Below are 22147 nucleotides of genomic sequence, written 5' to 3' on the forward strand. Positions count from 1 at the left end.
AGATTCTTTTGTACTTCAAAGGGTCAATTTACGATTACAGCGCATTTGCATTATAATCGCTAATTCACAAAAAGTCCGCGGGTCGCGCTACTTGTCAGGTTTCGGTGGTCCCCGACGCTATGAACGAGAAAAAGAAACAGGCACCTACGTGAAAAACGGTAAAGATTTTCATCAAGTTGAACAGAGAAAGGAAAGCGTACGTGTACAAAAGACAATTACACATAATAGCATAACTATGCAGTGAGTCGGGCACGGGGCATTGATGGACTCTATCGCCACTTGCGTATCTTCACGATTGCCGGCTAAAGAAAGAGGGTTGGGTTTAGATCCGGGTTGCTGAAGAGAGACGACGATAATGAACATATGATTGTTAAACACGCGTGAGGTCATCCGTGTGCTGTGATGCGCTAGCTGTTTTGGGAAGCTATGAAAGGAGCCTTTCCCACGCTTCTGCTATGGCATGTGGGGGGCGAGGGGGACCGCTACCGCGTGCGACTCGCACCTGCCGTTAACACGTGCTAACACTGCTAACTTATGTGGGCTTCTTTACACAGGACCGTATTTAACGGCGCCCGACGTTCACAACATCCTCATTAGAGCGAGCTCGGCTTGCCGTCGCGCACGTTCCTTTGGACCTTTTCGCGGCGCCGTTACCAAAAATGGTAACAAATCCGGTACTGATTTTCGGATTTATTCATAACTCACGTGATGCTCCCTTGGTACGGTTTCATGTCCCATCGGTACAAGGAAAGCTTGTAATTTATTTAATAACACCTTGATTGCTGGATGTGTAATAATGATCTATTAAAATTACGGCTAAAGTCCTTTCAAGGTCCCCGCATTCTTTTAAGGCACAACGACGCGCGCGCCCGAGAATTGTAATTACGTAACATTTGTATACAATACCTAATTTATGCGCATACCTCTGCATAGGCGGTAGCATCAAACTCCACACCTACGATCGACAATGTCTCGAACATTGTTGGGAATATAAGGTTATCAGCTAACGGCACCAGGAGAGAGTGATAACAAAACCGTAGCCGTGGGGGCGTGTGGGGCTCGTGCATCGTGAGAATCAAAACGTCCGTGCCTCGCAGCCAACTTGATTACTGCTTCCGTTAACTGATTGAACCAACCTCTCCCACAATTACGTGCCAATTACATTCTATACCTTGTATAAATTCATCAGCGCAATTTTATCGCAATTATCCTTGAAACGTGAAGCTTTTCAGGAGAGCACAAAAAAATAAGTTCAAAAATACCAAATCCCTTAATCCTCTCTTTCAAGATAAAATTCCTTTTTTCTCTTCAGCCTAGTGAAATTTTCATGCAGCCCCTTTTGTGTGAAGAAACTAAAATTTATAATCCCATTTTCTAATGTAAGTCATGCCATGACTTCAAAGTCCCACAAAAATATGCTAAGAAAACGCATGAATTATAGATTTATTGGAAGATATTGGCTACCACTACATGAAAAAATTCGTTATAACAAAATTTGGACTCTTGTAGGGCCATCATCATTCTTACAGAAGACTTCTTTAAGATTTTACCAAAAATACCCAATCGTCCGCAACGGCAAAGGTTAAAAACCTGAAGACTGAAGAATCTATTGAATCCAATGAATCTAAAAAAATTGAAGTCTGAAGAATAGGAAGAATTGTATAGCAGTGAAGAATTCTGATGAATATGAAGAATTTAGAGATCCTGGAGAAGCTAAAGAATTTGAGTCTACAAAATTTGAAAAAAAGCGGAAATATTCAAAGAAGATTATAAATCTAATGCTAAGGAAGAAGTATCTTAAGAATCTAAGATCTCAGGGATTTTAAAACTTCTAAGCATACGGAGATATCAACAAAAAGACTTGAAATATTTTCAATATGAAAAAATTGAAAGAGTCGAAACCAAGTATTCTGAAGAAGTAGATCAATCGGTGTGGTTCAAAAATCAATAGGAAACTTTGACATAATTCCAAAAAGTGGAAGAATTCAATGAAACTTAAGATTTGAAGCCATTCCAGTTGACTAATGAAAACACCAAACCTTCCTCATTTTTTGTTGATTAGTTATTGCTGCAAAAATGAGTTTAGTATTGTAATGTTGTAATATTAGTGTAGGTCATCAGTTTTTTTTAGGGGAATTTTTTGAAAGAGATTTCCCTTACGTGATGGTGTTGTCCGCCCGTCTGTTCTTCATCTAACTCGAGAACGAAAAGACGCCGCGATGCCAAATCTTCGCCATACGATTTCGATGAGTTCAAGGATGAATGGTATTGAATACGAGCCGGATTAAAAGTCCTGTTTCCTAATTTGACTTAAGTGTCAAAAAATTCTCCTACTGAAAATCGTATGCGATTCTTCGCATCTTGGTACAAGATGTCTTGAGTGTTGAATTTACATAGTGAAAATTTATCTAGGGGAATCGAAAGAATTACAAAGAATTCGGAGAGTTTGAAAACACTGAAGTATCACAATCATCAAAACAGGTAACCTCAAGAATACCTAGCATCGGAAGGTTGTCTTAGGACCTTAGGCGTATAATTCGAAAAAGAAACAGAAGAATTCAAAATATTGGCTGAGCATTTCTGTTATTAACTGCAATTTTCCCTCAAGATTTAGTCAATTTCTTCTTAAGCGTCTCTTAAATTCATCCCAATTTCCTTTCTCTGGTGCTTCTCTATGTCTCTTACCTTTCGCGCCGTCTTTCCCTCCAATACCTTTTTAGTTAGGTAATATAGTTCTCCCAATTGTTTCTCTCAACTTCCCCCAAATTCCAAGAAAGTTCACCTTTAACTCAAAAAACAAAAAATTACCTTCTTCTTTTCCTTTAGTTTCCCTCAATTTCATCATACTTAACTTAAGCTTAACTTACCTTTAAGATTTCCCATCATATGCTTCTCAAGCTCATTTTAAGCAATCTACAATTAAGTTCTTCTGCATTTACTGTCACGTTTCTCCTCAATTTCACATTAAATTCTTCTCAAGTTTCTCTAAAATTTACTGCTTCTCTCATGTTCATTTGAAGTCTGCATCGAGTTCTTTTAAGGGTTTTGTCATTTCTTAGGGTTATTTTCCGACGGATTCGGTAAAATATCCACAATGCGTTTCATTTTTTAACATTAGTGGAAATGCTTCATCCTGAAGTTCAATTCAGAATTCAGAAAAAATATTAAAAACTTTCCCATTGTACTTTCCACACCCATGAAAATAAATGGAAAATTTTTTCTTTCAGAACAGTTTATGTGAATTTGCCACTATTTCATTTAAAACACGTTTGAATATATCACACTTCTTCTAAACTTTCTTCACATCATTCACATCCATCACTTTTTGGAACAGACTACCACTATGCCTTCGTTGTTTTAATTTCACCTCGCCTCCCAACTTGTGGGCCCATAGGCTACTCTTATGCGTCGTCCGCCATGGACCTGAATAGGTTCGGGCAATTTGTAGGAATGCGAGGAAATCGGATAGACAAAAGAAAAGAGAACTAAATAATCGGAAAAATGCGAATAAAATGAATAATCCGAAGCATCCAATGTATTCTAAGGGTCTGCTCACCTGAAGGATTTAAGAATTTGCAAAGTTGGAAGGATTTAAAGAAACAGAAGGATCTGAAGATTTTGAAAAGCTTTAAAAATTCGAAGGATTGGAAGTCTATAGTCTATAAAAAGGAAGAATCGAAGAATATGAAGAGCATGAAGAAACCAACGGATAATCTGAAGAATTAAGTATTCAAAAAAGTGAATTATGCAGTTCCTCCAGCTGAAATGTTTCATGAATGTTCATTTTTCTGTTGATCCAAGACAGGTCGACTTTATACGCATTTTAGAAGCGAGACTATAGTCTCTGTTATTTTTTTTGGTAGTTTGCACACCGTATCTCTTAATATTAATACAGAGTGAACATTTTGTCTGGTACATGGTCAAAAGGGGCATGTTTTTGTAAATAGCAACCAACAGTTTTCATCACATCTTCTTAAAGACTTCTCATCATTTTCTTTAAGGTAGATTTGCCTCTTAAATTTGATTATGCAATATAAGTTTTTTTATGCTGTTATATCTAATAAAGTGGACTGTTTAAGAATATGTAATACAAAAAATGAGTGGTTGCCATTAATAATAAATAAATCCCCCTCGACTATGCAGAAGTACGCCACTGGATTTTAGGTATCATAAATAGCAGCTTTAAAAAAACGTTGTTTTGAAGATATATTCAGTGTTCCAGACAACATTTTCACCCTGTATAATCATAGTAGCATAAGAAGTCGAACAATGCAAAATATCATTGAAAAATGAAAGAGAAATTTTGAGAGAATTCGAAGAAAAATCGAGTAACTTGAATAACGTGAAGACTTAGGGCATAAAGAATATGAAGAGGGTGGAAATCTGAAAAGACACCCAAGAAGCGGAAAAATCGAAAGAAATGAAAGGAATTGGCAGATATTGAAGAACAAGAAGAAATAGGCAATTCTGAAATCTAAACCATTCAATATTTCAGGGTTAAAACCCAATTTTTTCGAACTTGTAGAGACAGAAAAACGGACCGAGGAATTTATAATTAAATTGCAGTCGGCGTCCTTGTGTGATTTGAACTTCGTCTAAACCCATCGAAATCGGCCCGCGAGCACCTGCCGCAATTTCACACGGTTCGGCGGAAGTTCAATTCAATTAGGCAATAAACGTTTGGAAAGGGAATCTCGAACTTCCTCGTGAGCAAAATTACCTGATTTATCACTAAAAACCTAAGAAGGAAATGAAAGGCACCTACTCAGTCGGCCTAAGCCAGCCATCTGTTGAAATGCAATCGTGGGAACTTCGGATTTAATTCCACCAATAATGCGATTAGTCAAAGAGTTATTAATCTGAAACAGTTACCGGCCCCCGTCGGAATTAATTGCGTCTGTATCTCGTTTTGGTATCGGCGACTCCGTTGACTTCCTCTGCGCCTTCGTCGTCATCAAAAATATACGCGAGATTTTCTATCATCATCCTTTCGTTCTACCGACAAAATAAAAAGGAAGCAGTAACTTTTTTGTACTCCGAACACACGCACGATTGATGTAGGTAGAATTTCTGAACTTTCCCACGACATTTCTTATATTACCAGTCGCGTGGTAACGATTAAATTTGCCTCTCTTTGGAAGTGGTTAACTAGTATTGAAAACGAGTTCATCCAAAAGAAATTATACTTTGCGTGGTAACGTGGAGATTGGACTAGCCAGTCCTCGACATTTTATAATAGTTAACCTTTTTTTTTCTCTCTCTCCTCGCATCGTATTATTATAAATCTTAGACTACAATAATTGGTTGGTTGGTGGTAGGCAAGAATTATTTATTCTCAGGAAGCTTGTAGGTTTCACCTCTGGGCTATATTAAAATGAATGAATTTTAATGAGATCTTATGAATAATAATTAAATTATGATGACTAATTTATTTATTTTTGTATAAAACTTACGCCCGTAATAAACTAATGAATGTAATTCAAAAACAATCATTTTCTGACTTTTGTACTAGCGTGATTATGGAAATACTAATGAATTCGTCCAAAGCTAATTTTGAAAATTGGTGACAGGTTGAGTGCCCTGTACACGTTCTCGCTACTCCCCCCAGTAGAGTCCTCCAGTTGCATTAAAATCATTGCCTGAGATCTCATAGACCGAGAGCCCGCGTAGAAACCATGAAAGACAAAACCAATATCTAACCCCCCGCCCACAAATTATCTCGAAAAGTAGTCGCGGAGGAAAGTTGTAGTTTGTATAAACCAAAACCTCTCTTTTTATCAGGCCTTTCATTAGAATACCATGGAAAGTAAATTGTATTTTTACTCCCCCTCCCTTCTCCTCTCCCATCATAGATAAATTGGTTAATCCATGTAAAAGTTTTTCACGTTTTACTTTCAGAAACAGCATCTCGGGAAATAATTCATTGGGAACCCCCCAATGAGACAACAAAATTTGAAAGACGTTTCGCACACCTCCAAGATGTAGACTACCTATTGCTACAAATTCAAAACTCTAGGACAACCCCCTAAAAGTAGTTTAACACCGCAGAAGTGGGCCCGGACGGACGAACCGACAAAACGCACACAATAGCACATTTTCTTATTCTTAAAAATGCGCTAAAAGGCGTTTTACAAGATAGGAAAGAGAGGGCTGCAAGCATATAAGGAAGCAACCATTGGGTATCTTGCGTATATAGAAATATAGCACTTTCCCTCGCACTTTCCTGAATTTCTAAATGCGAAAAAAATTTGGCCCATCGGCTGCATTTAGGGAATGCAATCCCGCAGCAAAATCTCAATCCCGGTATTTGCGGGATCCCGCAAAACTTTAAATAAATTGGCAACTAAGCAATTCTGTGCGGTTAACTTCTGCATTAAAATAAGTCGCTAATTATCACAATATTTAACAAAAAAGTACCTTCGGCCTAACTTAGAACTCAAAAAAACCTCACCTGTAAAGCACAAATAGGTTAACTTCTAAAGTGCCTCAAAAATCATGGTAAATTTTTAACGAAAAAAGTTTAACAATTATATAAAAAATAACTTCTCCGTTATGCGTTTCATTAACAAAGTAAACAGAGTCGTCCACTTGGTCGACAAATTTCTCAGTCCCGCAAATCCCGCGGGATCCCGCTCCATTTATGTGCGGGATTAATCCCGCAAAAATTCTGCGGGATCCCGGTATTGCATTCCCTAAATGTGGCCTGTAGAATCCATAATTTCAAACCGTTCCAAGATTGGGCTACTAGTTCAAAAGTTACAGCAGTTTGAATTTTTTTTCGAAATTGGTTTCTAGTCAATAACTTTTGATTGAGAAGTCTGATCGAAAAAGTACGAATTGTTTTGGATTCTACGCACCAAAATTAATAAGAAAAAGTTTTTTCCCGAGAAATTTTGCTGCAGTCGATTTTTGGTAAAAAAGGAAGGTTATACACTGCCTTTTTTTGAGCCTCGACAAAAAAATTGTCTCAGATCGATCCGGAAAAAAATTTTCTGATAGAATGTGGCCTGTAGAATCCATAATTTCAAAGAGTTCCAAGATTGGGCTACTAGTTCAAAAGTTACAGCCCTTTGAATTTTTTTTCGAAATTGGTTTCTAGTCTATAACTTTTGATTGAGAAGTCAAATCGAAAAAGTACGAATTGTTTTGGATTCTACGCACCAAAATTAATAAGAAAAAGTGTTTTCCCGAGAAATTTTGGTGCAGTCGATTTTTGGTAAAAAAGGAAGGTTATACACTGCTTTTTTTTTGAGCCCCGAAAAAATAATTATCTCAGATCGATACGGAAAAAAATGTTCTTATAGAATGTGACTAGGGAATGCAATCCCGCAGCAAAATCTCAATCCCGGTATTTGCGGGATTGCTAGATGTTAATCCCGCGGGATCCTGGTATTTGCGGGATCCCGCAAAACTTTAAATAAATTGGCAACTAAGCAATTCTGTTTTTTTTTTTTTTGAGTTGGATCCATCGTTCCTCGAAATGGGGGTTGAAATATATTATGTTATCAAAAATCTCTAAACCTTCCCCATATAGTTATATATAACTATATGGGGAACCTTCCCCATATAGTTATATATAACTATATGGGGAAGGTTTAGAGATTTTTGATAACATAATATAAGCAATTCTGTGCGGTTAATTTCTGCATTAAAATAAGTCGCTAATTATCACAATATTTAACAAAAAAGTACTTTTGGCCTAACTTAGAACTCAAAAAAACCTCACCTGTAAAGCACAAAAAGGTGAACTTCTAAAGTGCCTCAAAAATCATAGTAAATTTTTAACGAAAAAAGTTTAACAATTATATAAAAAATAACTTAAAATAATAAATAAATAACAGAGTCGTCCACTTGATCGACAAATTCCTTCAGTCCCGCAAATCCCGCGGGATCCCGCTCCATTTATGTGCGGGATCCCGGTATTTCGGGATCCCGCGATCCCGGTATTGCATTCCCTAGCTGCATTCAATTCAAGACACGTTTTAGTGCAGGAGGCGAGTGCGGTCTTGCAGTTTTTACATAGATTTCTGATGGTTTGCCTTAGGGAAAAAGTATGGATCACTTCAACCCTTGACACTTTCGGCAAATCTCTATAATTCGACATGGAATATTCCACAAATTCCCATACTGTGAAAGTAACCTCTGCAATTTTCTAGATAAATTTATATGGGATGTGTTTGGGAAAATTTTTCTCCGAGATGTATTTCTAAGACATGAAATATCGTATACCACGAAGAGGAAGTAGGGAAAACTGTTATCATGAGAGGAACAATGATTTTAGGGAACATTAAGAGGAATTTGATGGCAACCTAGGTAGAACAATTTTAAATGAAACTGAGAGGAACCGAAGCAGAAAGTGGTTGGAACGTATCGGAAGTTACTTGAGAACAATCATTTGAGGACCTAGAGAGCGGATTCCGATTATACGAGGTAAATTAAGAGAAACAAGCGGGAATATGACCGGGAATTTGAGGGGAACTTAACGGAAAATTGTACAATGCATAAGAAGAGCACCAGGGAAATTTATGAGAATCTTAATTGGAATTTAGGAGAAGCACAGTTTAGGAAATGTTAAGGGAAGAACTTGTAAAGGTAATAGCATTGAATATCCAACTCCTTGGATATATTCAATGGTAACAGGAACACTTCCCAAAAGTTTCCAAAAGATTCCACTAAATCAGAAAGGTTTTACGTTTAACAATTGCCATTTACTTAAGTGGTTTATCCGAAGCACATTTGGTCAACTAATACAATGAAAGGTGAGTAATCAGGCCGTCGAATTTATTGAATGTGAGAAACCAGTTCAAATTGATAACGTGTAAATTTTTATTTATTTGTGAATAGTTTGGCCGTGATCGCGTTTCGGAATGGATTGTATCGATACGGTACCGATTAACTTCACTAATTTTCGCGATTTTAATTGAGTATTAGCAGTGAATATGTGCTTGGTGAGTGTGATCTGCCTTTATCAACACCATTGGCACGTTCAACCACCAAATGACCAATGTATGGAAGCGTTGAGGTAAGTCTCGTTTTCACGGCGAAAAAACTTATTTTGAGGATCTATTTGTAATGTATTGTCCCCTATATCATTTGTGCGGAAAATAAGCTGTTATGTATGTACAGCTACAAAAGAAAAGTAGCGTCATAAAGCAACGTCTAGAATACAAGTTTATCAGTTTTGTGACTCACGCCTGTAAATTCTGTCGCCAGATAATTGTGTTGAATTATTTAAAAAAAAGAGAAAGAAATTCAGGATATTTACGCCTTGCCATTATGAATGTTCTGTATTTTTAAAGATATCAGAAAATCAACAGCTGAGGCTGCTTAGATCATGCCGAATCATTGTAATTTTGCAAAACCATAAAATATAATAGTTTTTCAAGATATTGAGGTTTCTTGGATCTAACAGTCGGAATTTTGGAATTCCCAGTTTTACATAATAATCGTCTTGAAAATTTGGAAAATCTTCCAGTTGTCTGACTGCTCCATCTTAGGGTTTTCAATGATCACGTATGTGGGTTTGCAAGGTAAAATTTTTGATGGATGATTTATGATGCGCAGGCGGGAAGGTACCGATTTTATCTTATATACATATTATGCAGTTTGTAACATCCATGGTATTATTTTACAGTTTACAGTACGAGTCGTTACCTCTAACGTTGACCCATGTACTAAACTATTTACAACCCTTCAAATGTATATTAAAATTATAATGCAGGTTGAGTGAAAGTTGTGTATTTTAAAAAATGTCGTCATTTCAATATCCGATGAGGTGATATTTGTATGATCAGTCAGAGGGTTGCTTACAGACCCTACAGACGTAATCAATCAAGGAAACTAAAATATTTCATGCCTTAGAAAAATTACAGCCCGTTATAATTGAAACAGAGTTTTCTCGACAATTTCGTCATTTAAAAATCGAGAGGGGTGATCAGCCAGAGGGTCGCTTGTAGACCCTTTGACGTAATCAATCAAGGAAACTAAAAAAATTGATGGAAAGAATTGACCCCTGGTCCACACGACACAGCAAGTATCCTCTATCTAAGACATACTCGTACATACATCCTTGCAAATTTGATCCTTTTTTTATGCCATAGTCGTCAAAAAGGGGCAAAGGCTAAGGACACAGTTCGTATTTTAAGAACTCTTCATTAGATTGTGTAGCAATTTATTGTGAGCGTCCGAGCGTTTACCAGTATTACCAGAAAATTGCACTTGATTTTTTTGTTCTTTTTTCAAAAATTGCCAATTTCCCCACAATATCTCGACACTATTTTACATAAAAACCATACGACGTACAAAAAATGTATATAATAGGCAAATGAAAAATAATTAATTTAATTTGCTGTCAATTACCGTTGTGACAATCTTGGGGATAGTGAAAATTAATTTATTGATTCAGATTTTACGTCCAAAATGGTTTACACACTAGCCGAAATAGTGGACCTGCAAATTATTCTAATTTTCTCGAAAACGGATCGACCGATTTTTAAAAAATCAAACGTCACAATAAAGCACTTCGAAAGACCGTTCAAACAAGCTATTACTCGATACCACTTGTCATTTAAAATTTGTAAGAGAATGGCCCTGAGGGGCAGAGGGTAAAAGGGGGTGAAGTAGTTTTTGGTTAAAAAGTTGTCCCCCTTGACAAATCTTTTGACGTGTCTGCGCGTTTTTTCCTTTAATCAGTGGTTTTCGATAAATCCGTGGTGGGAAGTTTTCAAATGAACACCCTGTATAAGACGATAAATGGATATTTTAACCACTCTTTGAAAGCCCTTTTAGTAGCGTTTAGCGCCTCTAACGAGCATATAAGGCTTGTGAGAGTGTTAAAAGCTTTTACTCAGTCCTCAGTTTCCGAATGTTTATGAGCTTTTAAGGGACATTTACAGCCCAAATTATATTACACATTGTTATTGTTAAGAACTGGATCTTGAGGAGCTTTTATTTTAAGCTCTTTTGAAGATGTTTAGAAACCTTTAGGAATTAAAAAGCTTCCAAGAACCTCCCAAGGTTTTCTCCTCCCTTTAAGAACAATTATTAAGCACTGAATTCGTTAAGGTATTGAAAGTTTTGAGAATTCCTCAAAAGTTTTTAAAAGTCTCCAAGAGGCTTTTATAGAACCTTTGATAAGTCATGGGGCTTCAGAGACTTTGATTCTCTTAAGGAGCTTTTTTGTGTCTCGAAGAGCCTCCAAGAGCATTTCAAATGCTTTCGACTCTTTACTGGCTTGCAGTGTTTAAGAGGAATTGATACCTCCTCTTTAAGAAGTTGCCTTATAGGGTATAAAGTGTAATCTCAATGAGCTCTTTAAAGGGTTTAAAGAATATTTCGTGGGCATTTTACTGGTATCCCGCTGTCCAGTTTGGCTCGAAACTGAACTTTACTCTTTAAAGGCCTTCCTAAGCACTTTTAAAATTACCAGATTACAAAATAATTATTCGCGTAATTTAGGTAGGCGGGCAAATTTGTGTGACACCGTTCGATAGCGAGCCAACTAAACGCACCCATTTCTTAAATATACAAAATTGGAAATTGGAAGCTAAATGAAACACATAGCTTGATGGGGGTGGCGGTGAATCCAATATGTTTTCAGTGACTTACAAATGTAACCAAAATATCAACATTTTACACCCTTGCCCTCTCTTTTTGTAATACATGCAGCGCATTTTCTGCAGAACTTGCCACGGTTCATAAATGAAGAAGACGAAGAGGGTAACTTAAAGATAACGAAGCCTCTAATAAAAAAAAGTGACATGTTTAACGACTTTTTTGTTACTGCAGGATCGACTGGACAATTACCACTTTATAGGTATCCATATCATCGACATCCGTTAAATTTGCAATAAAAATAATGTTTCAAGGTGTAGAAATTGCACAATCCCTGCTTAATTAAAACTTCACTTCGGAGTAATTTTCATTGACATTTCAAGAATAAATTACGTCGACGATCGCGTTAATCCGAAGATCTTGCGAACGCAAGTTGTCCTAATGTCCAGGTTATAAAAAATAAAGTACTTGAGGCCGAATTCTTGACATCGAAAGAAATGTTTACAAATTAACCTTTATGTAAATGGAAAGTATTAGAAATACAGAAACAGGTAGTTAAATTGGGCGAGTGCCAAACCAATTAGGTAATTTATATTCGTGTGCGAAGAATTTGCGCGATTTGGTCCAGTTTGTATGGGAGAACTGTGACCTTTTCGACGAACCCACCCCTCCGAAATTGACAAACTGTATAGAAATGCGACGTCCGTCCGGCCCGCGCCGGTTTCGTGCCTTGCGATAGAAAACAAAGCACGAGCGCACGACCACATCCTACACGGATCCTAGCAAGCTGTCGGTATTCGTGGGACGTGTAGAGTTGGTCCGTTCCCACGGGGTACTTCGTACAGATGCCTTTACACACGTAGCACCTGGTTCTGGCTATCACCTAATAAGAAACGCAAATATTATGCTTGCGCAACGAGGATGAAATTGATATTTTTTGGTGATGATAATAATAATCTTCTCAATCCTCGAGTGAATAGGGCCGATAATTGGTTCTACTTTACTTTATTAATAATATTATTATTGTTCTACTTTTACTTTAACATCCGTTTGTATAAGAAACATCGCATTATATAACTTTATTAGCTAACCGCTGAAGGTAAATGGCAAGAGGCGACTAAATTATCTTCAACTTCGCTCGAGTAATTTTCCCATAATGTAAAGGCATGTGTCCGCCACCCGTTTTAATAATAAAGGGTGCTTAAAAGTGAAAAAAAGCACCCATTCATAACGACCTTTCCGATAACAATGTGTTAAAGCGAGATGGTCGAACTTATTTCACTTCAATTCCTAGGTGTAAAGCTCGCCCCTCCATAAGTCCCTACCGGTCTTATAAAACCATAACTTGCGGCTTTTTTCCGCTCACATTACGACTAACGTTATTAAGTGAGGTAGTGCGACACATTTAGAGAATAATTACGCGAAATGGCGCCAACGGCCTACATGGTACCAAACGGCGAATTCGGCGAGGAGCCAATTTCGCGCACCTACCAATATCGCAAGGTGATGAAGCCGATGCTGGAGCGCAAACGAAGGGCGCGCATCAATCGCTGCCTCGACGAGCTTAAGGAGCTTATGGTGACCGCCCTTCAGAGCGAGGGCGAGAACGTCTCCAAATTGGAAAAGGCGGACATACTGGAGCTGACAGTGCGACATCTTCACAATCTGAAACGCCAACACCAGCTCGCGCTGCCCGGCGAGCAGAGCTACGCCGAGAAGTTCCGCGCGGGTTTCTCGCAGTGCGCCCAGGAGGTCTCGCAGTTCCTTTCAACCCCCAACGACGTCGCCGATCCCGTCGCCGGACGAAAGCTCCTCCAACACCTCGGCTCGTGCATACGCCAATTGGATTGTGTTTCACAAAGTGTACAAGTGCAGTATTCACCAAATTACACCCCGCCAACCACCCCCGAACTAAATCCCCCCGCGCCCATGTGGAGACCCTGGTAGTTACTTAGATTTTAAGGCAAGTAAGTGCAAGTAAAGTTTTGTTTATAATCTCACAGTATCGATAGGTTTATAGTGTTAATATTAGTTTTTAAGTTACTGTGATAATGAGAATTTTTGTTTATTAAGTACCTGAGAATTAGATTTAAGTTTTATAACATTGTGCATTTTTAGAATTAATTTTTTTTAAAGGAATAAATTTGTTAAATATAAAGGTTTTATTATTCATTTTTGTACTTTCAAGGAAAAGGTTTGTGGCAAATTGAAAAATAATCTCCTAATACCAGAATCTACGTTTAGTCCTCTATTTAGTAACAAAATTTGGCTAAAGGTGTGGAGAAAGTGGTAGTGGACTTGAGACATCAATCGGAGCAAAGTGGGAGCACTTGTTTGAATTGATCTACTTACACAGGTTGACAAAGGCACAAAGCTTATGGTCAACCCCTAAAGATTCGCTGTTGGCATATTACGTACGGTCGCGTCAAATGCAAAAAAGACAACACGCACATTTTAAAATGAGGTTTTTATGCAGTAAGTAACTGGTTCAAAGTCAGGCCCGTAATCAAGATGAAGTAGCAGGGGTGGCAAGTATTTGTCTAGGTGGGGCATGAGAAAAAGCAAAACCACCAGATTATTATCCAAAATACCTAACTGTAAATTTCTCTTTTTGTATTTCTGTACCCAAAAGTCCTAAATACTTTTGAAAATGTTATGGTTTAATAAGATCAGCTCAAGATTTACCCAATTCGTCTGTAATTTTTGTAGTACATCGAATATTTTTGTTCCGTTGTTTGATTTTGTTTACAGGGTCCACTCCACGAGCCAACATTTCAGTTCAACCAAATATATAACTTGGCCGTTTCAAAAATTACAAATTTTACAGAAAGCTACACGAAACGATTTCTCTATTGTCAGGGCTGTCATTTTTGTGGTACCTAATACTTCAAATATTTTTGTTTCCTTGTGTGATTTTGTCAAGACCTATAAGCCCCCTTTAAGTGCACGTAAAAGTAAAGCCCCCTCCGCGTTTCAAAAATTATAAATTTGTTATAAAAACTCACTTTGACATAGCCATTCTACCAGGGGCGGTTTTATACATCTACTCAGGGGGGGGGGGGGCGAAAATAAAAAAGCTACAGAATTGCAGATGCAGAGGTGCGCGGAATTCTTTTTAAGTAGCTTTGATCCAATTTCAGCTGTTTTTTTGTTAAAACTATCTATTGCCGCATTAATTTCCGAATACTGCTCTTTATTAAGTTCCTACATAGAATTATAGCCCTAACCCGTTTAAAAAATTGCAAACAAAACTAAATAATAATTTTTTAAATAAATTTCACTTTTACATATCTTGCAAGGGCTCTCTTTTTTAAATCACTTCAACTGTGTATTTCTGTTTCCTGGTTTGATTGTGCTTACAGGATCCAGTATCCAGACTTTTAGTGCACAAAAAAGATCCCAAAAAATCCCATTGTTTAATTTAGTTTACAGGGTCACCAAGTCACTTTTTTAGCGCACATAATTCAAAAAACGATTTTTTAAAACTCATTTTTACATAACAATCCGTTTATTGCGTGGGTTGTAATTTTTGTGGTAGAAGTATGATTTTATTGCTCGATTTTGTTTACAAGTTTCAAAATTCACAATATTTAAAAGAAACCACTGTTAAATAATCCGTCTATTGTGAGTCCTGTAATTTTTGTGGTGTGTAGGTACAGTGTGTTTTATTTTGGTTGAGACTGCAGTGTATCTCAGCTGTCATCTAGCTACGCTTGCTTTCTAGATACAGGGTGAACACGAAAGTTTGACTGTTGGGGATGTTATCGTATCTGACTATCCATGTATATAAAAAAAAGGTAAAAACTGGCCCATTCTAGATATTTTTACGTAGAATCCAGTGGTGTAGTAAAAAAAATGTTTGGACCACCGTTTCTGAGATTTGACCCAAAGTTGGTATTTTTTAAATGCAACACCCTGTATATCTAAACGTCAATTTTTTGCAATCTTTATCCTGTTTACATTGGTGTACAACCTATGTTTTTTTTAAATTTTAAAATAAAAGCCTTATTTTTTATGATTTTTAAATGGGCTATAGAGATTTTGTTTTGCGTTTTGCTTATTGTATCCATGGCGATACCAATCAATAAAAATGGCTGACGGTAGAAAAATGTCATTTCAAAATTTTGAAAAATATGATACAGGTAATATAATATACAATCAAATAAAAAATATAGGTTGTTATACATCCATGTAATCAGAAAAACATAAATTGACGTGAAGTTATATAGGGTGTTGAATTTAAAAAATACCAACATTTGGTCAAACTTCAGAAACGACAAACCAAAAATTTTTTTGACTACGCCACTCAATTCTAATATCTAAAATAAACAGTTTTTACCTTTTTTTCTATCTTACATGGGCAGTAAGACATGGTAGCACTCCAAAAAGTTATATTTTTAGTTTTCACGTCTTATATCTCAGAAACGATAGCCAGATTGATTCTGTTTGTGATATTAAAAGTTTCACAAAAATTGGCACAGAGTCGCCAAAACCGCAAGTGTCTTATCATTACAGCTAAGATACACTGCGGTCAACAAAATAGGACACACTGTACATCGAATTTGTTTGATCTTGTTTATAGGGCCCACAAGCTTCATTTTAAGTAAGTTCATATAAAAATATATCTCCTTCCGGTTTCAAAAATGTGAACGTTTTTTTAAATAAAAACACTTCTACATAACCATCCGTTTATTGTAAGGGCTGTAATTTTTGTGGTACCTACTTCAAATATTTTTGTTTCCTTGTTGGATTTTGTTTACAGAATCCAAAAGGCATCCTTTTTAGCTTACAAAAGTATATAACCTGTCCCCGTTTTAAAATTTTTTTTGATAACTCGCTTACAAAACAATCTTATGAGGGCTGTAATTTTTTGGTACAGAAAAAATTATTATTCTCCTGTTTGCTCTTGTTTATAGGGCCCCTAAACCTCCTTTTAGGTACAGATAAGAATGGACCCTTCCCTGTTCCAAAAATTACATTTTTTTAAAGAAAACCAATTTACACATTGGTTTTTTGTTTATTGTGATAACCTTTGTCGTACATTAAATATTTTTAATTTGTATACAGGGTGAACATCTTCAAAACAGCAACATTATACAAAAATTGCTATTCACTTTAAATTTGTGATAAGTCATAAGTAGCGTACATCAAGGGTCAAGGTATGGCTAAGGGGGGCACATTTTTTAAGTTGTATTAAAAAAGGTTAATTCTTTAATAGTACACACGAACAATAATTCTTTGCATTAAAAAAGTGGCCCTTTTAGTTCTGTAGACGCACGCTACTGTTAATTTACTTTATAACATAGAATTACTTATAGGCCAGTCGCGCATTTTAAACACTAAATCTTGCAAAAAATACTGCAAACTTACATTTTTAATGTTGTTAAGGAATAGGTACATATACGGTATAAATCTAGATTTGCAACTCTTAAAAACCTGAGTCCGCTAATGTGCAGCGTGAAAATCGAGAAAATTTTCCCCAAATGCCTACTTTTTGGCAATTCTGATTCCTATCTTTACATTGGTAAGATCTTACAGGCCAAAAAATAACATAATTTGGTTAAGTAGTGCAATTTTTTGTACAGACTAGACTATGCCTTCAAATTTTCAAACATAAATTGGCAAGGAAAATTACCTCACGGCAATATTGACTAAATAGATAAACATACTACACCCATGAAATTCTTGTCAATTATAATTATTGCAGTCACTTGAAGAGAGGCAGGACTCGGGTGCTCTAAAATTTAACGTTTGCATTGTCGAATAGTTCTAAATTTGCTCTAAGTAGGTAATTTCTTTTTCTAGTAATGGCCATTCTTCTTTTTTGAAGGGCAGCGTTCTGGAGAAACACGAGTAGTATATTATTATATTAATTATTTAAAAAAGTAGTTTGTTAACAAGTTCCCCATTTGAATAAGGTGTTTGTCCTTTAAGATTGTTCGACCTGTATTATCTCGATTTTCCCACGAGCCACAAATTACACGTAAGCGCATTTTTTATATTCATAGCATTATTCATATTACATCCTGATTTGTTATCGCATTCATAACTGACGATAAGCACGTGCAAAACGGAATTTGCGTTTTGCAGTTAAATGTCATTGGATACCATGAGAACTTCACCTTCTTCATTCCAGGACACGTTAGGATGGACCCCATTGTTTTTTGGTAACTTTATTCGCCCAATTTCAGTTTTCGATGTGTATTGTAATTTCAAACTGTAAACTCTTCTCTACGGTGTTCTTTACTTACAGTTATTTAATATTTTTTCCACTAGAATGCTTTTAAAAACTTCGCTCAAAATTAGGATTGATTTTCCTACCGCGAGCAGAGGTACTCGAGTTTCAATTTAAGCGGCTTTGCTAAACATAGGAAGATAATGTATCGTGTATTGGTTTACACGTACCTACACGAACAATTTTAATCCATTTTTGCTTTTTGTAAAAACGTTGGGAAGGTTTCGTGTCTTTGTTGCTAAATGTAGCTCTTTCAGCATAATTATATACGATTTTTAACTCTTTCCCAAGCTTTGGTTGTTTGTCTTTTTTTCTTTAAACTACCGTAATTACTCGATGTCGTTAAAGACAGGATAGATTTGCATTTACATATTTTTTGCTCAATAGTATACTTAATTTCTACGACTGTCTAGTCCTAAGGCCTGCAAATTTGAAATCGTAACAGTCGAATGCCTGGCCAGGTTTTTTAATACCTGCCTACTGCGTAAAGCACTCATCTATTTTTACAGTTTCTCTAGGACCGTCTTGTAAAATTGGCGATTAGTTTGAAAAAAAATTGAAAAGTTCCAGATACGGCTTGAAAAATCGTGTCAGAAAATTCTTGCTTGAAATGTAAGCGGCTTGTGGCAATTTTGCTGAAAATATTGTCAATATGAAAGTAATAGATTTAGTAAATGTAAACATTTCTAAAGAAAATGTTTGGCAATTACAGTACGATAGATTGCTAAATAAACCACCGTTAGTTTTCATGCGCTTTCCTGTACCAAATTAATTTATTCTCGGTCCTGGAAAAGCTCGGCGCTTTACTAGTACCATGAATACAATTTTAAGTTTGAAAGCTTGACTGTCAACCCCATTCTATAAAATTAATTATACATATTTCTTAAAAGGTATAGATGAATTTCTGAGGGTCAGCTTTTAGTGTAAATTTGAAGTATCCAGCTATTGGAATTGCTGAGATCTCAGCCGGACATCCAACCAGCCAGACAGCCAGCAATAGCGAATTTTTTTTCTTAAAAAATACACTAAAAAGTACACTTTGTCTGTCCACCTGTTCGTCCGTTTGTCCACCAAAAAAGATACAGTAGAAAATAAATTTTTTTTCATGTAGGTACCATAATTTACACTTTTGCCGTTTATTGTGCTTATAAATTTTATGCGTTTGTTGCACGTCCCAAACAGACCAAAAAATTAAAAACGTAAATCAGAACTTTTCGTTTTATTTTCGATAAAACTTTTGAAGATATTTTAAATTTATTTTTAGGATATTATTCAGCATGCAAAATCGCAATTTTGCTCTCATTTAACCAACTTTTTAAGATGAACGAGATTCCCATAGCGGCACTCCAAAAAATGGACACTGTATAAAAAACACGAACACGAATATTTTTTTCTTATATAATTTTACTTTACAAATTCCAATAGCAACCCAAACCATTAAAAATGAGTAGAAAATTAACACCGCATTGTTTTAAACAATTTTTAATCCCTATAAGTAAAAATCATGAATTTTTTAGAGTTAACTTTAGCGGTGCATCAAATATTTTTTTACACGGTTCATTAGCAACCTCGTTCTACAAAGTAGAATAATAAATTAATTCCTAGCTGTTCTAAACTTTTCTAATCCATAAGTAGCTACAGCTGCAAAAGTACAGGACGTGCAGTGGGGCAGTATATTTATGAATTTATTAAAAGGTTACAACATTAACATATTGCAAGTAAAATTGTTTAAAAACATTTAAAAAAATTTACCTTATACCAAAGAATACTTACAATTAATAATAATTACTCTTTGCTTATACTTAAAATATAAAAATTTCATTAAATGCTGTCTGTGTAGGTTAAATAAATAAAAGCTGAAGTTGTCCCTTTTTGTGACTAAAAATGCATTTTAAATTTTTGAAAAATGTTTGATAATAACTGAGATATCACCGAAAAACTGAAAATTTCAAATTTCGTTTTCATTTTCCCCGCCTAAGGGGTTGGAAATTGTCGGTTCCCGTTAGCTATGGGTATCTTTTTTCGTAGAATCTGGATCTGTTATCAGCATTTCCATGATAACACGCTGGATGTAGAAGCTACAGGGTCTTATTTTTTATCGGCGACATATAATTCCAGTCATTTCATGCCAAAAAACTGCAAATAGAAAAAATAATTCGTGTAGTTTCAATTTGTTCGGGAATGTCTGGGGAAAGGTCCCCTGATGATTGTGTAATAAAGTCCCGACTATACCTGGAAAACGGTGAATCGAAGGACAAAATTTTTTTATTAAAATCGAAAGCACATAAAATTTGCTACAACTGTGTTTTATACATATTTTCGAAAAATTAGCCCTTTGAAGGTGGGCAATTTTCAGAAAACTCACGTTTTCGATCGAATTTTTCCCTCTAGTGGTATTATGAAGTTGTAGGAAATTAAATTTCCATCAAGAAGCACTGTACATTTGCTAGTTCCGCTCAAAAAATAGGCTTATTTGGTTATTCGCTTCACTCCCTAGCCTTCTAAGATCAGTGTACATGGTCCACATGTGGTAGTTTACATAAGTATGAAGTGAATACCTTATGTATACATTATATCTTAGTGTTAGGGGTCCATAAGATAAGTCTAATTTTTTTGATAAATGATGATAAAGATAAATGACCAAATAATGTAAATGATTCATGAAGGAAATTTAACTCCCCACAACTACGTAACAAGTAAACAGATAACTAGCTACAGGGAAAAGTTCGGCTCAAAACCTGAGTTTTTTTTAAATTGCTCACTTTCAGGAGACCATAACTGAAAAACTACGCGTTTTTTTTTCGATGAAAAATATAGGAACAAATTTTATGAACTTTCGCTTTTGATATGAGACTTCGAGATATTATAGGAGAAAAACCTCAACCCTCAGCCCCCCTTCCCCAGGGGTGACTCGGGATTTTATTACACAACCATCAGTGGACCTTCAACCACATATTTGCGAAAAAAAATGGAACTACACGAATTATGTTTTCTATATTTTCTAAAATGGCTGGACTCTCCTCTATCTGATTCTGTAAAAATCCAATATGGCGTCCATAAGAAATAAGCAAGTAGTGAGTATCCTGTAGCTTCTACGCTACACCTAGCGTGTTATGGAAATACTGATAACAAATCCAGATTCTCCAAAAAAAGTGCCCGTAGAAGGGGCTAACGGGAACGGGAACTCGCCGCTTAACATAGGGAAAATGAAAACGAAAGTTGACATTTTCAGTTTTTCGGCGATTTTTCAATTATTTTCAAAGATTTTTCAAAAATTTCACATAGGTTTTTTTAGTCACAAAAAGGGGCAACTTTGATTCCGTTACGGAGATCTACACACCCACCACCACCCGTACCTCTCCCCTTCCTTAATCGAAACTGACAATTAGTCTAAATATCTTCTATACTTCTTTCTATTCTTTTCATTATGATGTTCGTCAGGATTTTAAATGCATGGGTAACCAAACTAAGCGTTCTCTATTGCTTTGAAATACCTTTGCTTTTTTTGGTAACGGTATTGTGCTGCATTTTTTAAATATCCGACGGTAGTTTTCCTGTCTCATATACTTTACAAACCAAATGGAACAGTTCATCACGCACCTGTTATTCCCTGCTGCTTTGATTAGTTCCGCTGGCAATCCGTCTACACCAGGGGCATTGTGATCGCTTGATCAAATTCGTCCCGTAAAATGCAATCGCCCATTTCCTCCGAGTCCACTTCACATTCTCTTTCCAGCTCTTCTCTACTAAACCCACTTCCACCTTATACTGCTTCAATTTTTTTTGCAATACCCTTATCTTCATACAAAATTGAACCATTATCATTTTTTAAGCTATGTGCTACTTTTTCCAAAAAACTGCTTAATTGTTTTGTATGCCTTCTCGAATTTTCCCTCCTTAATTAATACATCCATTTCCTTACAATGATCTTCCAAATAGTTTGCTTCCCTGCTTATTTCATTCCTTATCGTTGTATACTTTCTTTCTCCTTCCTCTGTATGGTCTTGTTTCAACTTTTTAGCGCATTTCCACAAAAATAAAAAAAAATGCGCTATTGTGGCCACTTTGTCCGTCCGGCCGTCCGTCCGCTCGTTTTGCGACGCTACTAGTTCTTTATCTTAAGAGCTATTGTTCTACTTTTTTCGCTATTTGGTTCGTTATGGTGTCGAGTCTTGTACCAAGGAAGGAATTTTTTCTGTACCGCTTACAAAAAAAGTTATTGTAAAAAAAACAAAAAACCGTTTTTTACATGTTCCATAATTTTACACTTTTGCCGTTTATTAACGATCCTAGAGATCGTTTATAATTTTGCATTGCTATCTGTCGTCTGCCTGTTGGTCTGTCCGTCTGTTCCTTTGT

At 36.1% G+C, this 22147-nt stretch overlaps 1 protein-coding gene across 1 annotated transcript; it reads left to right on the plus strand.

Moving 5' to 3' along the window:
• The first annotated feature begins 12929 nt into the window (after positions 1–12929).
• LOC116178906 (enhancer of split mbeta protein-like) lies at positions 12930–13711 on the plus strand. Its single transcript, XM_031498561.1, has one exon. It carries the CDS (start codon positions 12979–12981, stop codon positions 13498–13500), a length of 522 nt encoding a protein of 173 aa, XP_031354421.1. The 5' UTR covers positions 12930–12978; the 3' UTR covers positions 13501–13711.
• Positions 13712–22147: the final 8436 nt, after the last annotated feature.

This window comes from Photinus pyralis, unplaced genomic scaffold (assembly GCF_008802855.1).
Source record: "Photinus pyralis isolate 1611_PpyrPB1 unplaced genomic scaffold, Ppyr1.3 Ppyr1.4_LG8, whole genome shotgun sequence".
Classification (NCBI taxonomy): Eukaryota; Metazoa; Arthropoda; class Insecta; order Coleoptera; family Lampyridae; genus Photinus; species Photinus pyralis.

Coding starts and splice junctions, on each gene's coding strand:
- LOC116178906 (XM_031498561.1), top strand. CDS start 12,979: ATGGCGCCAACGGCCTACATGGTACCAAACGGCGAATTCGGCGAGGAG.